At 43.0% G+C, this 19,684-nt stretch overlaps 1 protein-coding gene across 3 annotated transcripts in view; it reads left to right on the top strand.

The window, feature by feature from the left end:
* SLC44A2 (solute carrier family 44 member 2 (CTL2 blood group)) overlaps positions 1 to 19,684 on the top strand; it is a 69,853-nt gene that overhangs the window by 26,676 nt on the left and 23,493 nt on the right. For 2 of the 3 annotated variants that reach the window (XM_075858991.1, XM_075858990.1), the window contains exon 1: positions 5,816 to 5,918. The exons of the other annotated variant lie outside the window; for it this stretch is intronic. In XM_075858991.1, the coding sequence (XP_075715106.1) occupies positions 5,822 to 5,918 (97 nt within the window). In that variant the 5' untranslated portion in view covers positions 5,816 to 5,821. Of the gene's footprint in view, positions 1 to 5,815; positions 5,919 to 19,684 lie in introns of those variants that run through there. 3 annotated transcript variants of the gene reach the window in all.

Below are 19,684 nucleotides of genomic sequence, written 5' to 3'. Positions count from 1 at the left end.
TCGCCATATTTTTAACCTCCCACGCCCGGTCACCTGGTGATATATAGATTTCACCCGGTTCCCAGGGAGGGAGGCTAAAAATAGGGTGCAACAAAAAATGTAACATGGGCCTGTATATTACCCTCCCCGCTAAGGTTTTTACAATATTTATGTGGTCTGGGGTCTGAATATATTCAGGGAGTCTGGTCTAGGGGTGTGATATTAATATAGGGGTCTAGTCTGGGGTCTGATATTAATTTAGGAGGCTGGATATATTTAGCCACTCCCTTTTATACAAGCCACACCTTCAAGAGGTCACTCCCATTTTTGCCGCTACCCACATGTATTCCAATGGGGCTGTTCACATGGCCGTTGCTTCAACAAACCGTGAAGGGTCCGTTGGAGAATAGAACATGTCCTATTTTCTTCCGTTTTCACGGATCCCTCCATAGACTAGTCTATGGGGATCCGTGAAAACGGGTCACACACGGGACAAACTGGGACATGAAAAAACGGCAGTTTTTCATGTCTGCGTTTCCCCACGTTTGTGTGAATAAACCCTAAACCTTCAGTACATCTCATCTCTATTTATTGTGCGGTTGAATGCAATCTATTTTTCTCTGTTATCTGCCACCATCAGGGCAGTACAGGTCGTACTGTAGTCAGGGGCCCAGTCTTAAAGGAACAGTGTCATCACAAATTATTTTTTTATATGTTAAAGATGTTAGTGCTTTATTAAAAACGTTTATATTCATTTGTGTGTTTGTGTTTTACTTTTTCTTATTTTTACACTTTTTCTTCCCTATGGGGGCTGCCATTTTTTGTTCCATTTCTGTGTGTGTCGATTAACGACACATACAGACATGGAATACGGCAGCCACAGTCCCATAGGGACTGCGAACGGCTCCCGTCCCATTGACTGCAGTGTACGGCGTCTGTGTGGGAACTGCGCATGCGCCGCTCCCACACAGTCCTATTCGAAATTGGCGCCGTCCGGCGCCATTTTCCTGTGGACCGGAAGTCGCGGCCGGACAGTAATATTACTACTTCCGGTCGCGGCTTCCGGATTTGTGCACTTGCACCAGCGGCAGCAAACGGAGCGGACGGGCCGGAGGGAGCCGCGGCGGCAGGAGCAGGTAAGAGATTTCAATGTATGTTCGTGTTTGTGTGTGTTTACTACTGTATGCAAACCTACTACACTGTGTGTTAGCTCAAAAAATGGCGACACACAGTGTAGGAGGTTACATCGTTCAAACCCCTCGTTTATCCCTGCACTAGCCAGTATAAAGGAGGGGGGGATGCTGAGAGCTCACTAGAGCGAGGGCTTTTAACCCAATGTTGCAATGCTGCAATTTTGGGAACAGCTCCATCTAGTGACCAAAAATGGGTAGTATTATAAATTAGAAATAATTTATAATATTACATGGACTCGTGCAAAAAAATAAAAAAAATTTGAACAATGTTTAATCACCCACACACTAAATGTTTAATTTTTAAAAAAAAAACATGTTTTTCTGGCAACACATTGCCTTTAAATGCCATAGCTCCAGTGCTTCAAACCTCCAACGTTTATATGTGTAAATGACAGTAGTAGGTCTTTTTATAAACTTAGGGTATATTCACATGGTGCAGAAATCCGTGGCTTATCACTACAATTGGCGCAAAATCTCATCAAAATGTGTTTGTTTGTTTTTTGAGAAATTGCGCACCGTGTGAATATACTCCAAGATTATCTAACACTGGACAGAGACCAGAGATTATTATCAGCCAAAACTTACAGTTCGGAGCGTTCTTCCCGATTCTCGGCTGTTAATTGGTCACATTCTTGTTTCCGACGATTCTTCGTATTATTGTCGTGTGGTCGAGGCTCGTGATGAGTTTATATTGTTATTATCTGTGAGAAATAAACAAAAATGTCTCCATTGTTTTTTGCAATTTGTATTTACGGCGTTCACAATAATATGTTAACGTTATTCTGCGGGTCGTTACGATTACGGCGACACTAAATTCATATCGTTTTGCAAAATAAAAACATTTTTTTTCTCTAAATGATTTGTTTTTGTGTTGCCGCATTCTAAAACCTGTAACATTTTTATTTTTCCGTGGACGAAGCTGAGCAGTGTATCTAAGCCTATCGTGTGATACTGTCTGCTGAGCCAGTGTATTTAAGCCTATCATGTGTGATACTGTTTGCTGAGCCAGTGTATCTAAGCCTATCATGTGTGATACTGTTTGCTGAGCCAGTGTATCTAAGCCTATCATGTGTGATACTGTTTGCTGAGCCAGTGTATCTAAGCCTATCATATGGGATACTGTTGGCTGAGCCAGTATATCTAAGCCTACCATGTGTGATACTATCTGCTGAGCCAGTGTATCTAAGCCTACCATGTGTGATACTATCTGCTGAGCCAGTGTATCTAAGCCTACCATGTGTGATACTATCTGCTGAGCCAGTGTATCTAAGCCTACCATGTGTGATACTATCTGCTGAGCCAGTGTATCTAAGCCTACCATGTGTGATACTATCTGCTGAGCCAGTGTATCTAAGCCTACCATGTGTGATACTATCTGCTGAGCCAGTGTATCTAAGCCTACCATGTGTGATACTATCTGCTGAGCCAGTGTATCTAAGCCTACCATGTGTGATACTATCTGCTGAGCCAGTGTATCTAAGGGTATGTGCACACGATAACGACAATTACGGCTGAAATTACGGAGCTGTTCTTCATTGAAGTCAATGAAAAATGGCTGAAATTACATACCAAGAAGTGTCCTGCACTTCTTTGACGACGCTGTTATTTTACACGCCGTCTTTTGACAGCGACGCGTAAAATTACAGGTCGTCGGCACAGTACGTCGTAAGAACCATTGAAATGAATGGGCAGATGTTTGCCGACGTATTTGAGTCGTGTTTTCAGGCGTAATTCGAGGCATAAAACGCCTCGTTTACGCCTGAAAATAGGTCGTGCAAACCCAGCCTAAGGGTATGTGCACACGATGAGAGGCATTTACGTGTGAAAAGACAGACTGTTAACAGCTGCCTCGTTTCACACGTAAATGCTCCTCCTCGCATTTTGCGAGCCGTCTGAGACGCTCGTAAATCTTGAGCTGTGCTTCATTGAGTTCAATGAAGAACAGCTCAAATTACGTGGCAAAGAAGTGCCCTGCATATAATATATATAAGTGCCCTGCATATAATATATATAAGTGTCCTGCACTTCTTTGCCGAGGCAGTTCATTTACGCGTCGTCGTTTGACAGCTGTCAAACGACGACACGTAAATTACAGGTCGTCTGCACAGTACGTCGGCAAACCAATTCAAATGAATGGGCAGATGTTTGCCGACGTATTGTAACCCTATTTTCAGGCGTAAAACGAGGCATAATACGCCTTGTTTACGTCTGAAAATAGGTCGTGTGAACCCAGCCTTAGCCTACCTTGTGCGATACTGTCTGCTGAGACTATGTATCTAAGCCTATCATGTGTGATACTATCTGCTGAGCCAGTGTATCTAAGCCTACCATGTGTGATACTGCCTGCTCAGACTATGTATCTAAGCCTATCATGTGTGATATTGTCTGCTGAGCCAGTGTATCTAAGCCTATCATGTGTGATACTGTCTGCTGAGCCAGTGTATCTAAGCCTATCATGTGTGATACTCCCTGCTGAGCCAGTGTATCTAAGCCTATCATGTGTGATACTGTTTGCTGAGCCAGTGTATCTAAGCCTATCATGTTTGATACTGTTTGCTGAGCCAGTGTATCTAAGCCGATCATGTGTGATGCTGTTTGCTGAGCCACTGTATCTAAGCCTATCATGTGTGATACTATCTGCTGAGCCAGCGTATCTAAGCCTACCATGTGTGATACTGTCTGCTGAGCCTGTGTATTTAAGCCTACCATGTGTTAGGCTAAGGGTATGTTCACACGGCCAAATTTCAGACGTATACGAGGCGTATTATGCCTCGTTTTAAGTCTGAAAATACGGCTCCAATACGTCGGCAAACATCTGCCCATTCATTTGAATGGGTTTGCCGACGTACTGTGCAGACGACCTGTTATTTACGCGTCGTCGTTTGACAGCTGTCAAACGACGACGTGTAAAAATACAGCCTCGTCAAAAGAAGTGCAGGACACTTCTTTGGACGTTTTTGGAGCTGTTTTCTCATAGACTCCAATGAAAACAGCTCCAAAAACGGACGTAAAAAACGCAGCGAAAACGCCGCGAAAAATGCGAGTTGGTAAAAAAACGTCTGAGAAGCAGGGTCTGTTTTCCCTTGAAAACAGCTCTGGATTTTCAGACGTTTTTGTTGACTACGTGTGAACATACCCTTAGATACATATGCTTAGCAGACCGCATAACACATGGTAGGCTTAGATACACTGGCTCAGCAGGGAGTATCACACAGGCTTAGATACATATGCTCATCAGAAAGCATAACACATGATAGGCTTAGGTACACTGGCTCAGCAGGGAGTATCAAACATGATAGGCTTAGATACACAGGCTCAGCAGGGAGTATCACACATGATAGGCTTAGATACACAGGCTCAGCAGTGAGTATCACACATGATAGGCTTAGATACACAGGCTCAGCAGGGAGTATCACACATGATAGGCTTAGATACACAGGCTCAGCAGTGAGTATCACACATGATAGGCTTAGATACATATGCTTAGCAGACAGCATATCATGTGTGATACTCCCTGCTGAGCCTGTGTATCTAAGGGCATGTTCACACGGCCTATTTACGGACGTAATTCGGGCATTTTAACCCCCGAATTACGTCCGAAATTACGGCTTGAAAGCGTTGACAAACATCTGCCCATTGAAAGCAATGGGCTGATGTTTGTCTGTTCACACGAGGCGTATATTTACGCGTCACTGTCAAAAGACGGCGCGTAAATAGACGCCCGCGCCAAAGAAGTGTTATGTCACTTCTTCAGACGTAAATGGAGTCGTTTTCCATGGACTCCATGGAAAAACAGCTCCAGTTACGTCCGTAATGGACGCGGCGTTCAAGCACATGCACATGCCGTTACGGCTGAAATGACGGGGCTGTTTTCTCCTGGAAACAGCCCCGTCATTTCGGCCGTTACGGACGCTGCCGTGTGAATATACCCTAAGGGTATGTTCACACGGCTTATTTACGGACGTATTTCGGGCGTTTTCCGCCTCAATTTACGTCCGAAAATGCGGCTCGATAGCTTCGGCAAACATCTGCCCATTCATTTGAATGGGTCTTACGATGTTCTGTTCCGACTGTCATTTTTTTTACGCCCCGCTGTCAAAAGGTGGGGCGTAAATAGACGCCCGCGTCAAAGAAGTGCCTGTCACTTCTTCAGACGTTAAATGGAGCCGTTTTCCATTGACTCCATAGAAACAGCTCCATTTACGTCCGTAATTGACGCAGCGAAAAAGCGCCTCAACAAGCCATGACGGCTGAAATTACGGGATGTTTTCTCCTGAAAACAGCCACATAATTTCAGCCGTAACGGACGCTGCCGTGTGAACATACCCTAAGAGTACAGTTTACACTGCTGCAGAATGTGTTGAGGCTAGATAAGAATGATAATACTACTGAGTAGATGGCGGTGACGCCAGGCTGTGCCCTCTGACTGATACCACACAGCAGCTGCGTGCTCCTTACTATAGCCCCCCACCCCTTTGCCCACATGGGGGTCTCTATCATGACTACCTCTGAGTTGGGTTGATCAGCCCTCCCCTCGGCCTCTATAAACCTGACACTAGTTAGACCAGTTTGGAAAAGATTGAGAGGTGTAATTGGGTGACTGGGACCAGCTGACATGGGTGGGGGAGAGAGACTGAGAAAAGAGAGCTATGAAAAAAGCAAAGCAGGCGGGGGAGTGCAGGGGTGACGGCAGGAGAGACACAGGCTGCAGCATGGGGGATCAGGAGACTTACTATGGGAAGCATGGTAAGTAATGATGCCAGTGGGTAGTTATATGGGTGTTGGCGCACCATGGCCTGCTGTAAATAGGGCGCTGATGGGGGTGATAGTGTACACCGCACATGTTTGTGGTATATAAATAGCAGCACTGCCCTAAGAGCTGTCACATGGAGATCACCCTGAGATGTGGTGTAGTATACTTCTTACTAGTGTACGCAGATGTAGCAGAGCTGAGATTTTCTTTGGTTTGTCTGAGATTCTGCGAGATATGGCGGTGCACAAATGATGAAGTAAATAAAAGGTAACCACATCCTGCAACGTGTGACCAGATAGTAACCTGGGGCTGTCCGATAACCTGGACTAATATAACTAGTGGGAACTGATAACCTGTGCTCATGAGAGAACCTGGACTAATGCAACATAACCGATAACCGGCATTGATCAAATAACTAGTACAATGCTATAACCCGTGCTGGTGAGGTAACTAGTACAATGTGATAACCCGTACTGGTGAGGTAACTAGTACAATGCGATAACCCGTGCTGGTGAGGTAACTAGTACAATGCGATAACCCGTGCTGGTGAGGTAACTAGTACAATGCGATAACCCGTGCTGGTGAGGTAACTAGTACAATGTGATAACCCGTACTGGTGAGGTAACTAGTACAATGCGATAACCCGTGCTGGTGAGGTAACTAGTACAATGTGATAACCCGTACTGGTGAGGTAACTAGTACAATGCGATAACCCGTGCTGGTGAGGTAACTAGTACAATGCTATAACCCGTGCTGGTGAAGTAACTAGTACAATGCGATAACCCGTGCTGGTGAGGTAACTAGTACAATGTGATAACCCGTACTGGTGAGGTAACTAGTACAATGCGATAACCCGTGCTGGTGAGGTAACTAGTACAATGTGATAACCCGTACTGGTGAGGTAACTAGTACAATGCGATAACCCGTGCTGGTGAGGTAACTAGTACAATGCTATAACCCGTGCTGGTGAAGTAACTAGTACAATGCGATAACCCGTGCTGGTGAGGTAACTAGTACAATGCGATAACCCGTGCTGGTGAAGTAACTAGTACAATGCTATAACCCGTGCTGGTGAGGTAACTAGTACAATGCGATAACCCGTGCTGGTGAGGTAACTAGTGCAATGCGATAACCCGTGCTGGTGAGGTAACTAGTGCAATGCGATAACCCGTGCTGGTGAGGTAACTAGTACAATGTGTTAACCTGGACTAATGCAACTAGCAATAGCAGATAACCTGTATTGATCAAATAACTATTACAATGTTATAACTAGTAGTGACTGATAACCTGTGCTGGTGCGATAACTAGTACAATGCCATAACAAATATAACTAGCCGTGACATCCTGCATTGATATGACTAGGATTTATTGATCACCTGTGCTGATCCAATGACTAGTACAATGGGATAACCTGGTCTTCTAACTAGTAGTGACTGGTAAGTGAACTGTAGTAATATGGGTCGGTGGCTTGGAATAATTTTTTTATCGGGTCCAATCCATTTACGTAATAATGAAACGGGGACCTTTGGTTCTAAATAATAATGGGACGCCATTGACGTCCAGAATATCGATGTGACCGCTAAATTGTGATCCAATCCGCACCGTTTTCTTCAGGTCTACTGCAGGGTTATCTACCTCCAGCCTATACCGGGACGTCCGTACCATATCGCGGTGTGGATGTAATGCTACCTTATATGAGCACATTTGACTGCTAGTAATTTGTAGGGGTGTCGTGGCCGTCTGGGTTGTAGGGGCGCCATGGTTTCCTTTGTTCGGAGAGGGTGCACTGTGGCTTCTTCTGTTGGTCATGGGTGATCGGCTTGTGTTGGGCCCCATATTGTGTGATATATGTAGGCCTCGTTGTGGGGGCGAAAGACAAGTCTTGTCGTAATTTCTTATTCTAATCCTTCAACTTGTCACAACCTGCCGCATCTGACTCAAAAATGGATCCCAATATTCGCCAGCTAATGACCGACGGACGCTTCTCTCTTTCCATAAAAGTAACCGGTTTAGTCAAGCTGATTTGTATGTTAATGGAGAGTTGGGTAAGATGGTTGTCGGCTGACCACTATCCTCTGTCTGGCAAGTTTTTTTTTTGTTTTTTTTTCAATAGAATGGGTGAAATGAATGGGGCTGAGCTGCCCTTATGTCTGAGCTGTCGTGATTTGTAGGGATCCAAGGAGTCCGATCCCCACTGATCACACAGATTAGGCCATCAATGTATATTCCTCGAAAACAACTTATTTATTTTTTTTTGTGTTTTTTTTATTTTTTTTATAGAGGACCATTTACCTGTCTTTTTGTAAATAATTGTGTTTTTTTTCAAGAATACATTCTGGATCATCTTTTCTTAGAACTCTACATTGCGCCGTTCCTCTGTTGTTCCTCCTAGAAATGTATGAATAAATTGGCAACTGGGAGTGTGCATTTGGGGTGTGTCCCTACATAAACTGACCACGTCCAATCAGTGCTGACAGCGTGCAGCTGTATGGACACGCCTCTTTGTCCATGGGAATGATAACACTTGTTAATTTCTAGGAGGAATAACAGAGGAACGGCACAACTCAAAGTTCTAAGAAAATATGTTCCAGAATTATTTCATGGGGAATACAAGTATTTTCTAAAATAGACATGTCTGGAGAGTTGATAGGACCTAATATTGTCGAATATTACCTGAAGTGTAGATATGCCGCCGTTGCGTTTGCATGATACCTGTCAGGTGAATATAGGACAATGTGTCTTGCTGTGGCGCCCTGTGATGTGAGCAGGACAAGCCACGGGCACCAGCCTTCGTTATGAAAGGAGTTCTTCATCCTTCGTAAATCAGGCTAAACTAAAGGCCCTTTTACACCGGCTGATAAGCGGCCGGTGCAGCGAGCGCCGATCAACGATATTGTACTGCGCCAATCAACGATATTGTACTGCGCCGATCAACGATATTGTACTGCGCCGATCAACGATATTGTACTGCGCCATGCAAGATGACCATATAAACCGCATTAAAACCCTGCCATTGCCGAATACCACTTTCCTTCGCTATAGCTGTGGCCCTATATATCCGCCAGATAATGGCTCAATTACACATGCATTTTGTTTCAATGGAAGGAGATAAGTGGCATTAGAGGGACCCAGTAGCCGCTTATCTTTTGGAAAACAATAGGATTGTACAGCATGTCAGATTCTAGTTGGGGGACTGTCAGTCTGTTTCAATAGGCATAAGATTGTCAGTCAATCCTGTAACCATTTGATGTCTATGGCCAGTTTTTAGGATGTCAGAGCGTTGTTAATTTGACCCCCATTACTATAAGGCGGTGGTCTTCAACCACTCGGCTTCACAACCCTTTTGAGGTACACGGGTGTGTACGTATGAGGTATAGAAGCCCTCAAAAACAATTGGTCTGACCTATATAGTGATATCTATAGGTAGATTATCTTTTACTAATCCACAACTCTGTTGTGCGGTCTCATAACCTGACGTCTGAAGATTATCCCGGTATTATAAGAAGATTATTCTAGATGTAGATCGTTCCTTCAACTTGGCCGTTGACCTCCGTGGGGAAAGCACATGACGTAACCGATGTGATGTTGTAACTCCCATTGTGAATTTAGCCATAGTCCTAACACTCCCCAATCTCTGGGGGCCCAAAAAAAATATTTTCGAAGGTTTTCCCACTTTTTACAATCCCTTTTTTTAGGGTACCCTGAAAATTCGATCAAAAGGTGTTCCACTGTGGGTAACCCTGATGATCAGCTGTAACCTGCAAGAGTACCTGGCAGCAAGTGTTTCATTTCCCTGCAGTGCCCCCACAGGTGAAATTAAGCATTACATGCTGATTATTGAAATCAATAGAATGTCTGACGTGTCGGGTCCTCCAGAAGAAGAGATGCTATTTGTAGACACTCTTCATTCTGACTAATAGAGGAGGGTCCTCAACAGAAAAATTCTTCCCCTCTATTAAAAATGTGATTTCTAAATCGGACAACTCCTTTTTGAAGGAATTTTATTTTTTTGGGCAAATCTATAAACCGATTACACAGAAATGAATGGAAAATAAAACTATGATATACTAGCACTTTGGTGACTCCTAAAAGGAAGGAGGCCGAGCGCTCAGGGGAATCTGTCATTACGGGGTGTTTCCCAGATGTTTTATGGGAGAAGTCCTTTGTACAGAATGAATACGGACTCTGATCAATGCCAGGAGAACGGGTCGTTTTAAAGCCCAAGGTTCAAAGGGAGCCAGTGGGCATTAAAATAAAAAAACTTTTGGGGATGGTAAACCTAACTGATTACTAGGGTGCCCTTGCACACCCTTAGTTCTTTTTGTTCACTGTTTTGTTCTGTTTTTCATGGCTATCCATTGCAAGGATGTTTCAGGATGTGGGATTTGTGGAAAGTTCCTCTTAATGGTCAGAGGGGGGGTCCTCAACAAGGCTCCCATATCTGAGCGATCCTAACCTAGGCTTACTTTGAGCTCTGGGGCATGCTTAAGAGGCAGACGAGTCGCCATAAGCTTTGGTGAGGGGTGGCCACTTATATTTGACCCATGTGGGGCCTTCTGGCTTGGAGGGTTAGGGTATGTGCACACACACCAATTACATCCGTAATTGACGGACGTATTTCGGCCGCAAGTCCCGGACCGAACACACTGCAGGGAGCCGGGCTCCTAGCATCATACTTATGTACGACGCTAGGAGTCCCTGCCTCGCTGCAGGACAACTGTCCCGTACTGTAATAATGTTTTCAGTATGGGACAGTTGTCCTGCAGTGAGGCAGGGACTTCTAGCATCGTACATAACTATGATGCTAGGAGCCCGGCTCCCTGCACTGTGTTCGGTCCGGGACTTGCGGCCGAAATACGTCCGTCACTTACGGACGTAATTAGTGTGTGTGCACATACCCTTAGGGAATGGCCTGGGGCCCTACAAAGAGGGCTTGTGATAGACCACGTACTTTCTGAGTTGCATGTTCGCACTTTTTCTGAATATAGGCTTATTTGCTCAATCTTGCTTTCAACAAAAACAAAGTGGCCCAATTTAAGGGGCAAATCAAGTGGTACCAACAATTACATGGACTGGACACCTCCGATCTTGGGACCTCCACCAATAAGACTTTTATAACCTATCCTCTGTATATGCCATGAAGGTCCTTCGTGGGATATCCCAAGTAAAATCTGAACTGGTGTCGCATTGAACACAGCAGGTGAAACATTATGGGGCTGGGTTTTCTTGGTCTCTCCTGTCTTGAGTATAATGACTCAAACTCCAAAAATGTTGTTGAGTCACTGAGACAACTTGGAGCTGGTTACGATGGGATTTGGCCTCATGCGGTCTTACGAATACCAGACAGTCACATATGATGCAGCTTGATATCTGAGCAAAGTTGCATAGGCTGGCTTATAGTCTAACTAGTCCTAGAACCTAAAAAAAACAAAAACATACGTGACTGGGGTTATACTACTCCTTCCTATGTCACACTTGTAGATCCCGAAACTTGAGACACTGGGAAATGTTTGATGGGGCCCTCACGCTGGAGAGTAGGGGCATGCATGGCAGACTGGTTAAGTTTTTTTTATTTTTTCCGATCTGGGTTTGGTGGCCCAGAAATCTTAATTAAAATTCCTTGCTTGCCCAGGTCTCCCTTCTCTGCCACAACCTGGTCCTGCTTCTGACACCAGAGGGGCCGTCAGGATTTTTGGAAGACTGGTTTTCTTACAAATTAGGGTAATCTTGGTTGATATGGGAACCTCAAGAATAACCTCTTAATATCGTGCAAATTACTTGGCATCTCCTTGGCCACTTTTTAATGATTAAACCTCAGTGACCTGTTGAAATATCGCAAAAATGAATGCCGCTTCTCTCGTAACCCATTGTGACCATGTTTATGTTGGGCCGGACCTACACTAGAAATTTGATCGAGACGTGTACCAGCAGGCTAGCGGTCCCGGCCACAAGACCTGTCTGGGTTGAAGGCATCTTGTCCTCTAGTTCTGACTTTAGGACTTGGACACAAGACTTAAAGGGGTTGTTCGAGATTTCTTGACTTTGTGTTAATGCTTGTAATTTATAAATGTAAATACATTTGTAATATACTTACATTTTCCAAAGTGGGCCCGTTTCCATATCCTGTCGTGGGGTGCTTGACGGGTGACGTCACTCTCTGGCCGCTTTGTTGATCTTGAATTCTTTGCCGGGTATACGACTTGTCACGTGGTGTATATCGGTTTGTTCTGCTTCACAGCCCGTAACGCGCATGCGCTGTCACTTCTGTTCTCGCGGTCCCTTCTGTTCTCGCGATAACAGCAGGGGCCGCGCATGCGCGTTACAACAGAACAAGCCGATATACACCACGTGACAAGTGATGTGCCGTATACCTGGAAAAGAATTCAAGATCAACAAAGCGGCAGAGCCAGTGCAGAGAGTGACGTCACCCGTCAAGTTCCCCACGGCAGGATCGGGAAACGGGGCCAGTTTGGAAAGTGTAAGTATATTACAAATGTATTTACATTTATAAATTACAAGCATTAACACAGTCTTTAAATCTCGGACAACCCCTTTAATTCTTCCTTGTTCTTGGCCTTCATCCGAGCCCAAAATTGGCATTTTCCATCATGACTCATGGCAAATAACTTGCATTGTTCAGTGACCTTCCCTGTAGCCGCATGAAAGTAAAGAAGTTCCTCTCTCTGGATTAGACGTCTAAAGCCCCAATTGCGCTTCATCTCTCCCTTTTTTTTGTTTTTGAATCTTCTAAATATGAATAAATGCTTTAGGCCTCTTTCACACAGGGCAGTTTTTGACTGCGTTTTCCTTTAAAGGGGTATTCCCACCGTAAGAAGCATATCACTAGGGTATGCCATCACTTTATGATTGGTAGGGGTCCGACACCTCATGCTGTGGCACCTTTATTTTGAGGATTGGTGGAGAACCCCGCAGCAGGACCCACACCAATCGGGAAGTGACGGCATATCCTAGCAAGATGATGTAGCTAATAGGCTATGTAGAACTTAAAACTTAAATTTTTTTTATACATTTTTGGAACTTTTGGAACTTTTATAAATTTTTGTTTTTTATTAAAAATAATTTTTGCTCTTTTGAGATACAGCTGCTCTGTATTTTGTATACGGAAGAGCTGTATCGTTCGCTAAATCCTGTACCTCTCAGGTCCGCGGGACTGGCCGGTTCAGTGAAAGCGGATCCTGCGTGTCTGACACCGGGTCCGCCTGTTATCTATCGCATCTAAGTTCATGTCGGAGATACGAAGGACTTGCTGATGCTGAACCCGTTAGGTCTGCGGTACTGATGGATTCAGGTCTTGGCGAAAGATACAGCTGTTCTGTATACTGGATGCAAAGCAGCTGTATTAGGGCTGGGCAATTAAGACCTAAATCATAATTACGATTAATTGAACATGTAGCCTCGATCATGATTATTTAGACCACACCCCTTTTTTGCATGCTACACCCCCTATTTGAGTCCTACGCCATTAAATTTATATTTATCCCCTGAGCCTGCTGTATATAATATACCCCCTGACACTGCCTCACACAATATATTGCCCCCACAACTGTCCACACAGTATAATGCCCCCATATCTGCCCTCCACACAGTATAATGCCCCCATATCTGCCCTCCACACAGTATAATGCCCCCATATCTGCCCTCCACACAGTATAATGCCCCCATATCTGCCCTCCACAGAGTATAATGCCCCCATATCTGCCCTCCACACAGTATAATGCCCCCATATCTGCCCTCCACACAGTATAATGCCCCCATAGCTGCCTAAACATAGTATAATGATAACTGACTTCCTTGCAGTATAATGCCCCTATAGCTGCCCTGACACAGTATAATGCCCTCATTACTGCACCCCACACACTATAAAGTCCCCCAATAGTGCCTGATGAAAATAACAACAATATACATAATCACCTAACCCCATTCTAACGATGAGTGGAGGAGATCCCTTTGCTCCTCTGGTCTGTGTGGACAGGCGCGATGACGTCACTGCCTGGCGTCCAGCGATATACAGTGAATGGTAGAGCAGGGACTTTACGGTCCCCTTCTCTACCTTTTGGATTCAACTGTATCTGTGTTCTGCAGATGAGGGATGAAAATAATTAATAAAATCGCAAGATGCCGTTGATTGATTGCATTGAATTTCGACTTCTATTTTTTTGAAAAAAAGGAAATAATTTTTTATTAAAAACTAATTGTAAAATTGCACAAAACACGCTGAATGACCAGTTTATTAAAAAAAAAAAAATCACTTTCAAAGGTTTAAATAACCGTGAGTGGAGGGAGAAGTGTATAATCTTTAGCTTTGTCTTTGACCGTGACGCCTAGGTAAACACTAATATTTGTAATGGCTTTCGCTCTCTGCTTTTTTGCTGGGTTTGTTTCACACCGTTCATCGGAGAAGCGTATATTTTTTTAACTTGTTGGTGGGTCCCACAGATCTCTTATGTAAGGATCTATTCTAGCCCATGTTCTCATATGGGAGAAAGTGTTTGGACAGGTAGGATTTTTACTGGATTGAACCTTTTGTCAGTGAAGATAAGCGACATCATATATGTATTTGACGCTTATCCCCATATGTAAACCTAACCTGTCTGTTTGGCTGAGTTGAATGGCCATGTTAAGGTAGGAGTTGGGGGTATTTGTAAGATGTGAACATAGCAGATTTGAGACTTATGAATAAGAGTGGGAGAAACTAGTCTGACTACTCGGCCTCTGTCATCAGGTTTCTATGGGCTTTGTTCTCTTTTTTTCCTTTTGTGCTGCACGAGCAGATAGAACTGAGCGAAGATAAATGAGAACTATTCACGTCCGGGCAGAGAAATTATTACAATGGTTCTCAGGAGTGTAGCTATAGGGGATGCAGAGGTAGCAGTTGTACCTAGTACTGGTGCAAAGGCCTCTATGCTCCATAAGAAGAGACCAGTAATATAAATGGCACATGGTAGGCAAGGGGCTCTAAAACCGTTTTTGTATTTTTTCATTGGGACCCAGGAGCTTAAAGTAACCCCTCTGCTGATACTGTAAGCCATGCCTCCCAACCGTCCCAGATTCTGGCAGCTGTCTGGGGTGGCCGGGGGTATGTCCCACTCCATCTGCATCATCAGGACGTACATACAGTTGAACCCAATTCTGAAGCAGGGAACTGTCCGCTCCCTGCTTCAGAATTAGTTCAGAGCGATTGGAGCTCCTCCGCTCACCGAGGACTCCCAGGGCACAGCACCTTTTTAAGCGCTTTTCTCAGGGAAGCCCATGATGTCACTGTCCATATATGGACAATGATGTCAGTGGCTAGTGATTGAGCAGAATCCCTGTTGCCAATGATCTGGCCGGTGATTCCGCTCCTATAGGAAACCCCTGAGGTCACTGTCCATATATGGCCATTGAAGTCAGAGGCTCCTCCTGGAGCGGAATCCTCAGCCTATGTTCTTTCTGGCGATTCTGCTCCTAGAGGGAGCCCCAAATGCTCTATCTACAGAGGGGGGGGGGGGGTTAGCACTTTAAATGCAGACACTGTGGCACTATATAGGGGCACTGGCACTTTATATGTTGTCAGTGGACCTAGGGGCAGCAATGGGGCATTATACTGTATGGGGCAGCTATGGTGGCATTATGCTGCATCTGTGTGCCCATTATACTGTATGGGAGAGTCTGTTGGCTTTATACTGAATGGGTGCATCTATGGGGGTATTATACTGTATGGTGGCATCTATATGGCATTACACTGTTGGAGGAACTATAGGAGTGTGTGTGTGTGCGTGGAATTAGAGGCAAGAAAAACATTTGCTGTGCGCCAGGTCACTTGTCCCACTTTCTGATGCTTGAAAGTTGGGAGGTATGTGTAAGCTTTCCTGAGATGTATGATAGTCATTTAAAAAAACAAAAACTGGCTCACTAAATACCACCTACCCTACAGATACGCACCTGTGCTACGCTCACTGTGTTTAACTTCTACATGCTGCCCCTTATGTACAAGAATAGAACTATAATACTGCCCCTATATACAAGAATATAACTACTATAATACTGACCCCTATGTACAAGAATATAACTACTATAATACTGCCTCCTATATACAAGAATATAACTACTATAATACTGCCCCTATGTACAAGAATATAACTACTATAATACTGCTCCCATATACAAGAATATAACTACTATAATACTGCTCCTATATACAAGAATATAACTACTATAATACTGCTCCCTATATACAAGAATATAATTACTATAATACTGCTCCTATATACAAGAATATAATTACTATAATACTGCCTCCTATATACAAGAATATAACTACTATATACTGGCTTCTATTTATAGGAATATAACTACTATAATACTGCCCCCTATGTACAAGAATATAACTACTATAATACTGCCCCCTATGTACAAGACTATAACTACTATAATACTGCCCCCTATATACAAGAATATAACTACTATAATACTGCCTCCTATATACAAGAATATAACTACTATAATACTGCCCCTATGTACAAGAATATAACTACTATAATACTGCTCCCATATACAAGAATATAACTACTATAATACTGCTCCTATATACAAGAATATAACTACTATAATACTGCTCCCTATATACAAGAATATAACTACTATAGTACTGCTCCTATATACAAGAATATAATTACTATAATACTGCCTCCTATATACAAGAATATAACTACTATATACTGGCTTCTATTTATAGGAATATAACTACTATAATACTGCCCCCTATGTACAAGAATATAACTACTATAATACTGCTATGTACAAGAATATAACTACTATAATACTGCCCCCTATGTACAAGAATATAACTACTATATACTGGCTTCTATTTATAGGAATATAACTACTATAATACTGCCCCTATATACAAGAATATAACTACTATAATACTGCCTCCTATATACAAGAATATAACTACTATAATACTGCTCCTATGTACAAGAATATAACTACTATAATACTGCCCCCTATGTACAAGAATATAACTACTATATACTGGCTTCTATTTATAGGAATATAACTACTATAATACTGCCCCCTATGTACAAGAATATAACTACTATATACTGGCTTCTATTTATAGGAATATAACTACTATAATACTGCCCCCTATATACAAGAATATAACTACTATAATACTGCCCCCTATATACAAGAATATAACTACTATAATACTGCCTCCTATATACAAGAATATAACTACTATAATACTGCCTCCTATGTACAAGAATATAACTACTATAATACTGCCCCCTATGTACAAGAATATAACTACTATATACTGGCTTCTATTTATAGGAATATAACTACTATAATACTGCCCCTATATACAAGAATATAACTACTATAATACTGCCTCCTATATACAAGAATATAACTACTATAATACTGCTCCTATATACAAGAATATAACTACTATAATACTGCCCCTATATACAAGAATATAACTACTATATTACTGCCCCCTATGTACATGAATATAACTACTATAATACTGCCCCCTATATACAAGAATATAACTACTATAATACTGCCCCCTATGTACAAGAATATAACTACTATAATACTGCCCCCTATATACAAGACTATAACTACTATAATACTGCCCCCTATGTACAAGAATATAACTACTATAATACTGCCCCCTATATACAAGACTATAACTACTATAATACTGCCCCCTATAAATAAGAATATAACACTATAATACTGCCCCTTATATACAAGAATATAACTACTATAATACTGCCTCCTATGTACAATAATATAACTACTATAATACTGCCCCTATATACAAGAATATAACTACTATAATACTGCCTCCTATGTACAAGAATAGAACTACTATATACTGGCTTCTATTTATAGGAATATAACTGCTGTTAAAAAAAAAAACAAAAAAAAAACACCATTTTATTTCCATTCATGGTGTGTAGACGTCTTCCCCTCGGCCTCCTCAGGCTGTGTCTTGTAAGGGTATGTTCACACGGCAAACCTAAAACGGCCATAAGATACGAAGCAGTTTTCAAGCGAAAACAGCCCCTGATTATTTTTTTTCAGCCGTTTTTGCGCAACTTGCGGTTTTTGGCGCGGTTTTTCTATTCGGTCAATGAAAAATGGCTCAAGAAGTGACATGCACTTTACGGGATTTTTTTCATGCGCCGTTTTTACAAACTGCTCGTAAAATAAAACCCTGTGGGAACGTTACGCCGTTTTTCCCATTGAAAACCTTGGGCAGATGTTTGGAGGCGTTTACTGCCCGAAAAACGGCTGAAAATAGGCCGTGTGAACATACCCCAAGGGTATGTTCACACTAGACTAAAAACGTCTGAAAATACAGAGCTTTCTCAAGGGAAAACAGCTCCTAATTTTCAGACGTTTTTTAAGCCACTCACGACTTTCGCGCCGTTTTTGGAGCTTTTTTCAATGGAGTCAATTAAAAACGCCTCCAAAAACGTCCCAAGAAGTGACCTGCACTTTTGATGAGCCGTCATTTTACGCGTCGTATTTTGACAGCGACGCGTAAAATAAAGTCTCGTGGGAACAGAACATCTAAATTCCCATTGAAAGCAATGGGCAGATGTTTGCCGACGTATTAGAGGCCGGTTTTCAGGCGTAATTCGAGGCGTAAAACGCCCAAATGACATCTGAAAACAGTGCGTGTGAACATACCCTAAGGGTATGTTCACACAACCTATTTTCAGACGTAATTCGGGCGTTTTATGCCTCGAATTACGCCTGAAAAGACGCTCCAATACGCCTACAAACATCTGCCCATTGCTTTCAATGGGTTTCACGATGTTCTGTTCAGACGAGTTGTAATTTTACACATCGCTGTCAAAAGACGGCTCGTAAAAAGACGCCCGCGTCAAAGAAGTGCAGGACACTTCTTGGGACGTTTTTGGAGCCGTTTTTCATTGACTCCATTGAAAAACAGCTTCAATTACGTCCGTAAAAGACGTTGCGAAAAACGCGAGTTACTTCAAAAACGTCTGAAATTCAGGAGCTGTTTTCGCCTTAAAACCGCTCCGTAATTTCAGACGTAATTTGCGTTTGTGTGTGAACATACCCTAATAGTCATTATTGGTAAACTTACTTTGTATAGAAATCCCCTGTCAGAGCTGGTAGTGATGTGCCCGGGCAGTGGCATTTATATACGGGATGTTCCTACAGTAAATATAATCTAGTACAATGTCTCTTGGTAAACTCCGACTAAATTCTGCCAACAGGGCAGTGACCTTCACCTCTGTAATTATAGTCTTGTATATATCACAGTGACTGTAGTAGAACATAATTATAGTGTTGTCCTAAAGTCCTGTACTCATCCGCATTTATATACAGATGGTGCCCGCTCTGTTTGGGCATTCGGTAGGTAGCTGGGAGATTCTCTGTACAATTAACGGGCCAATGTGCCAGGTAAAACCTACAGAGATCAAATTTCTACACTAGGGAATTGCATAAATACAGCTCACTGTGTGAAGGGAGGCGCTCTGCTCGCACTATTGTTGATAGGTGGCGCTCTGCTGCTCGCACTATTGTTGATAGGTGGCGCTCTGCTGCTCGCACTATTGTTGATAGGTGGCGCTCTGCTGCTGGCACTATTGTTTATGGAGTCCTTCAGTTGGTGTGTAATGGAGGCTACTGGTCTGTCGTTATGGGGGGGGGGGGGGTTGTTTGTAGAAGTTTCTTGAGTTAATCTACTCTCTAAACCTGGTTGGCC

The sequence above is a fragment of the Rhinoderma darwinii genome, chromosome 3, assembly GCF_050947455.1.
Source record: "Rhinoderma darwinii isolate aRhiDar2 chromosome 3, aRhiDar2.hap1, whole genome shotgun sequence".
Lineage (NCBI taxonomy): Eukaryota > Metazoa > Chordata > Amphibia > Anura > Rhinodermatidae > Rhinoderma > Rhinoderma darwinii.
Note: the sequence above shows the minus strand (reverse complement) of the source record. Positions and strands in the feature narration are given on the sequence as shown.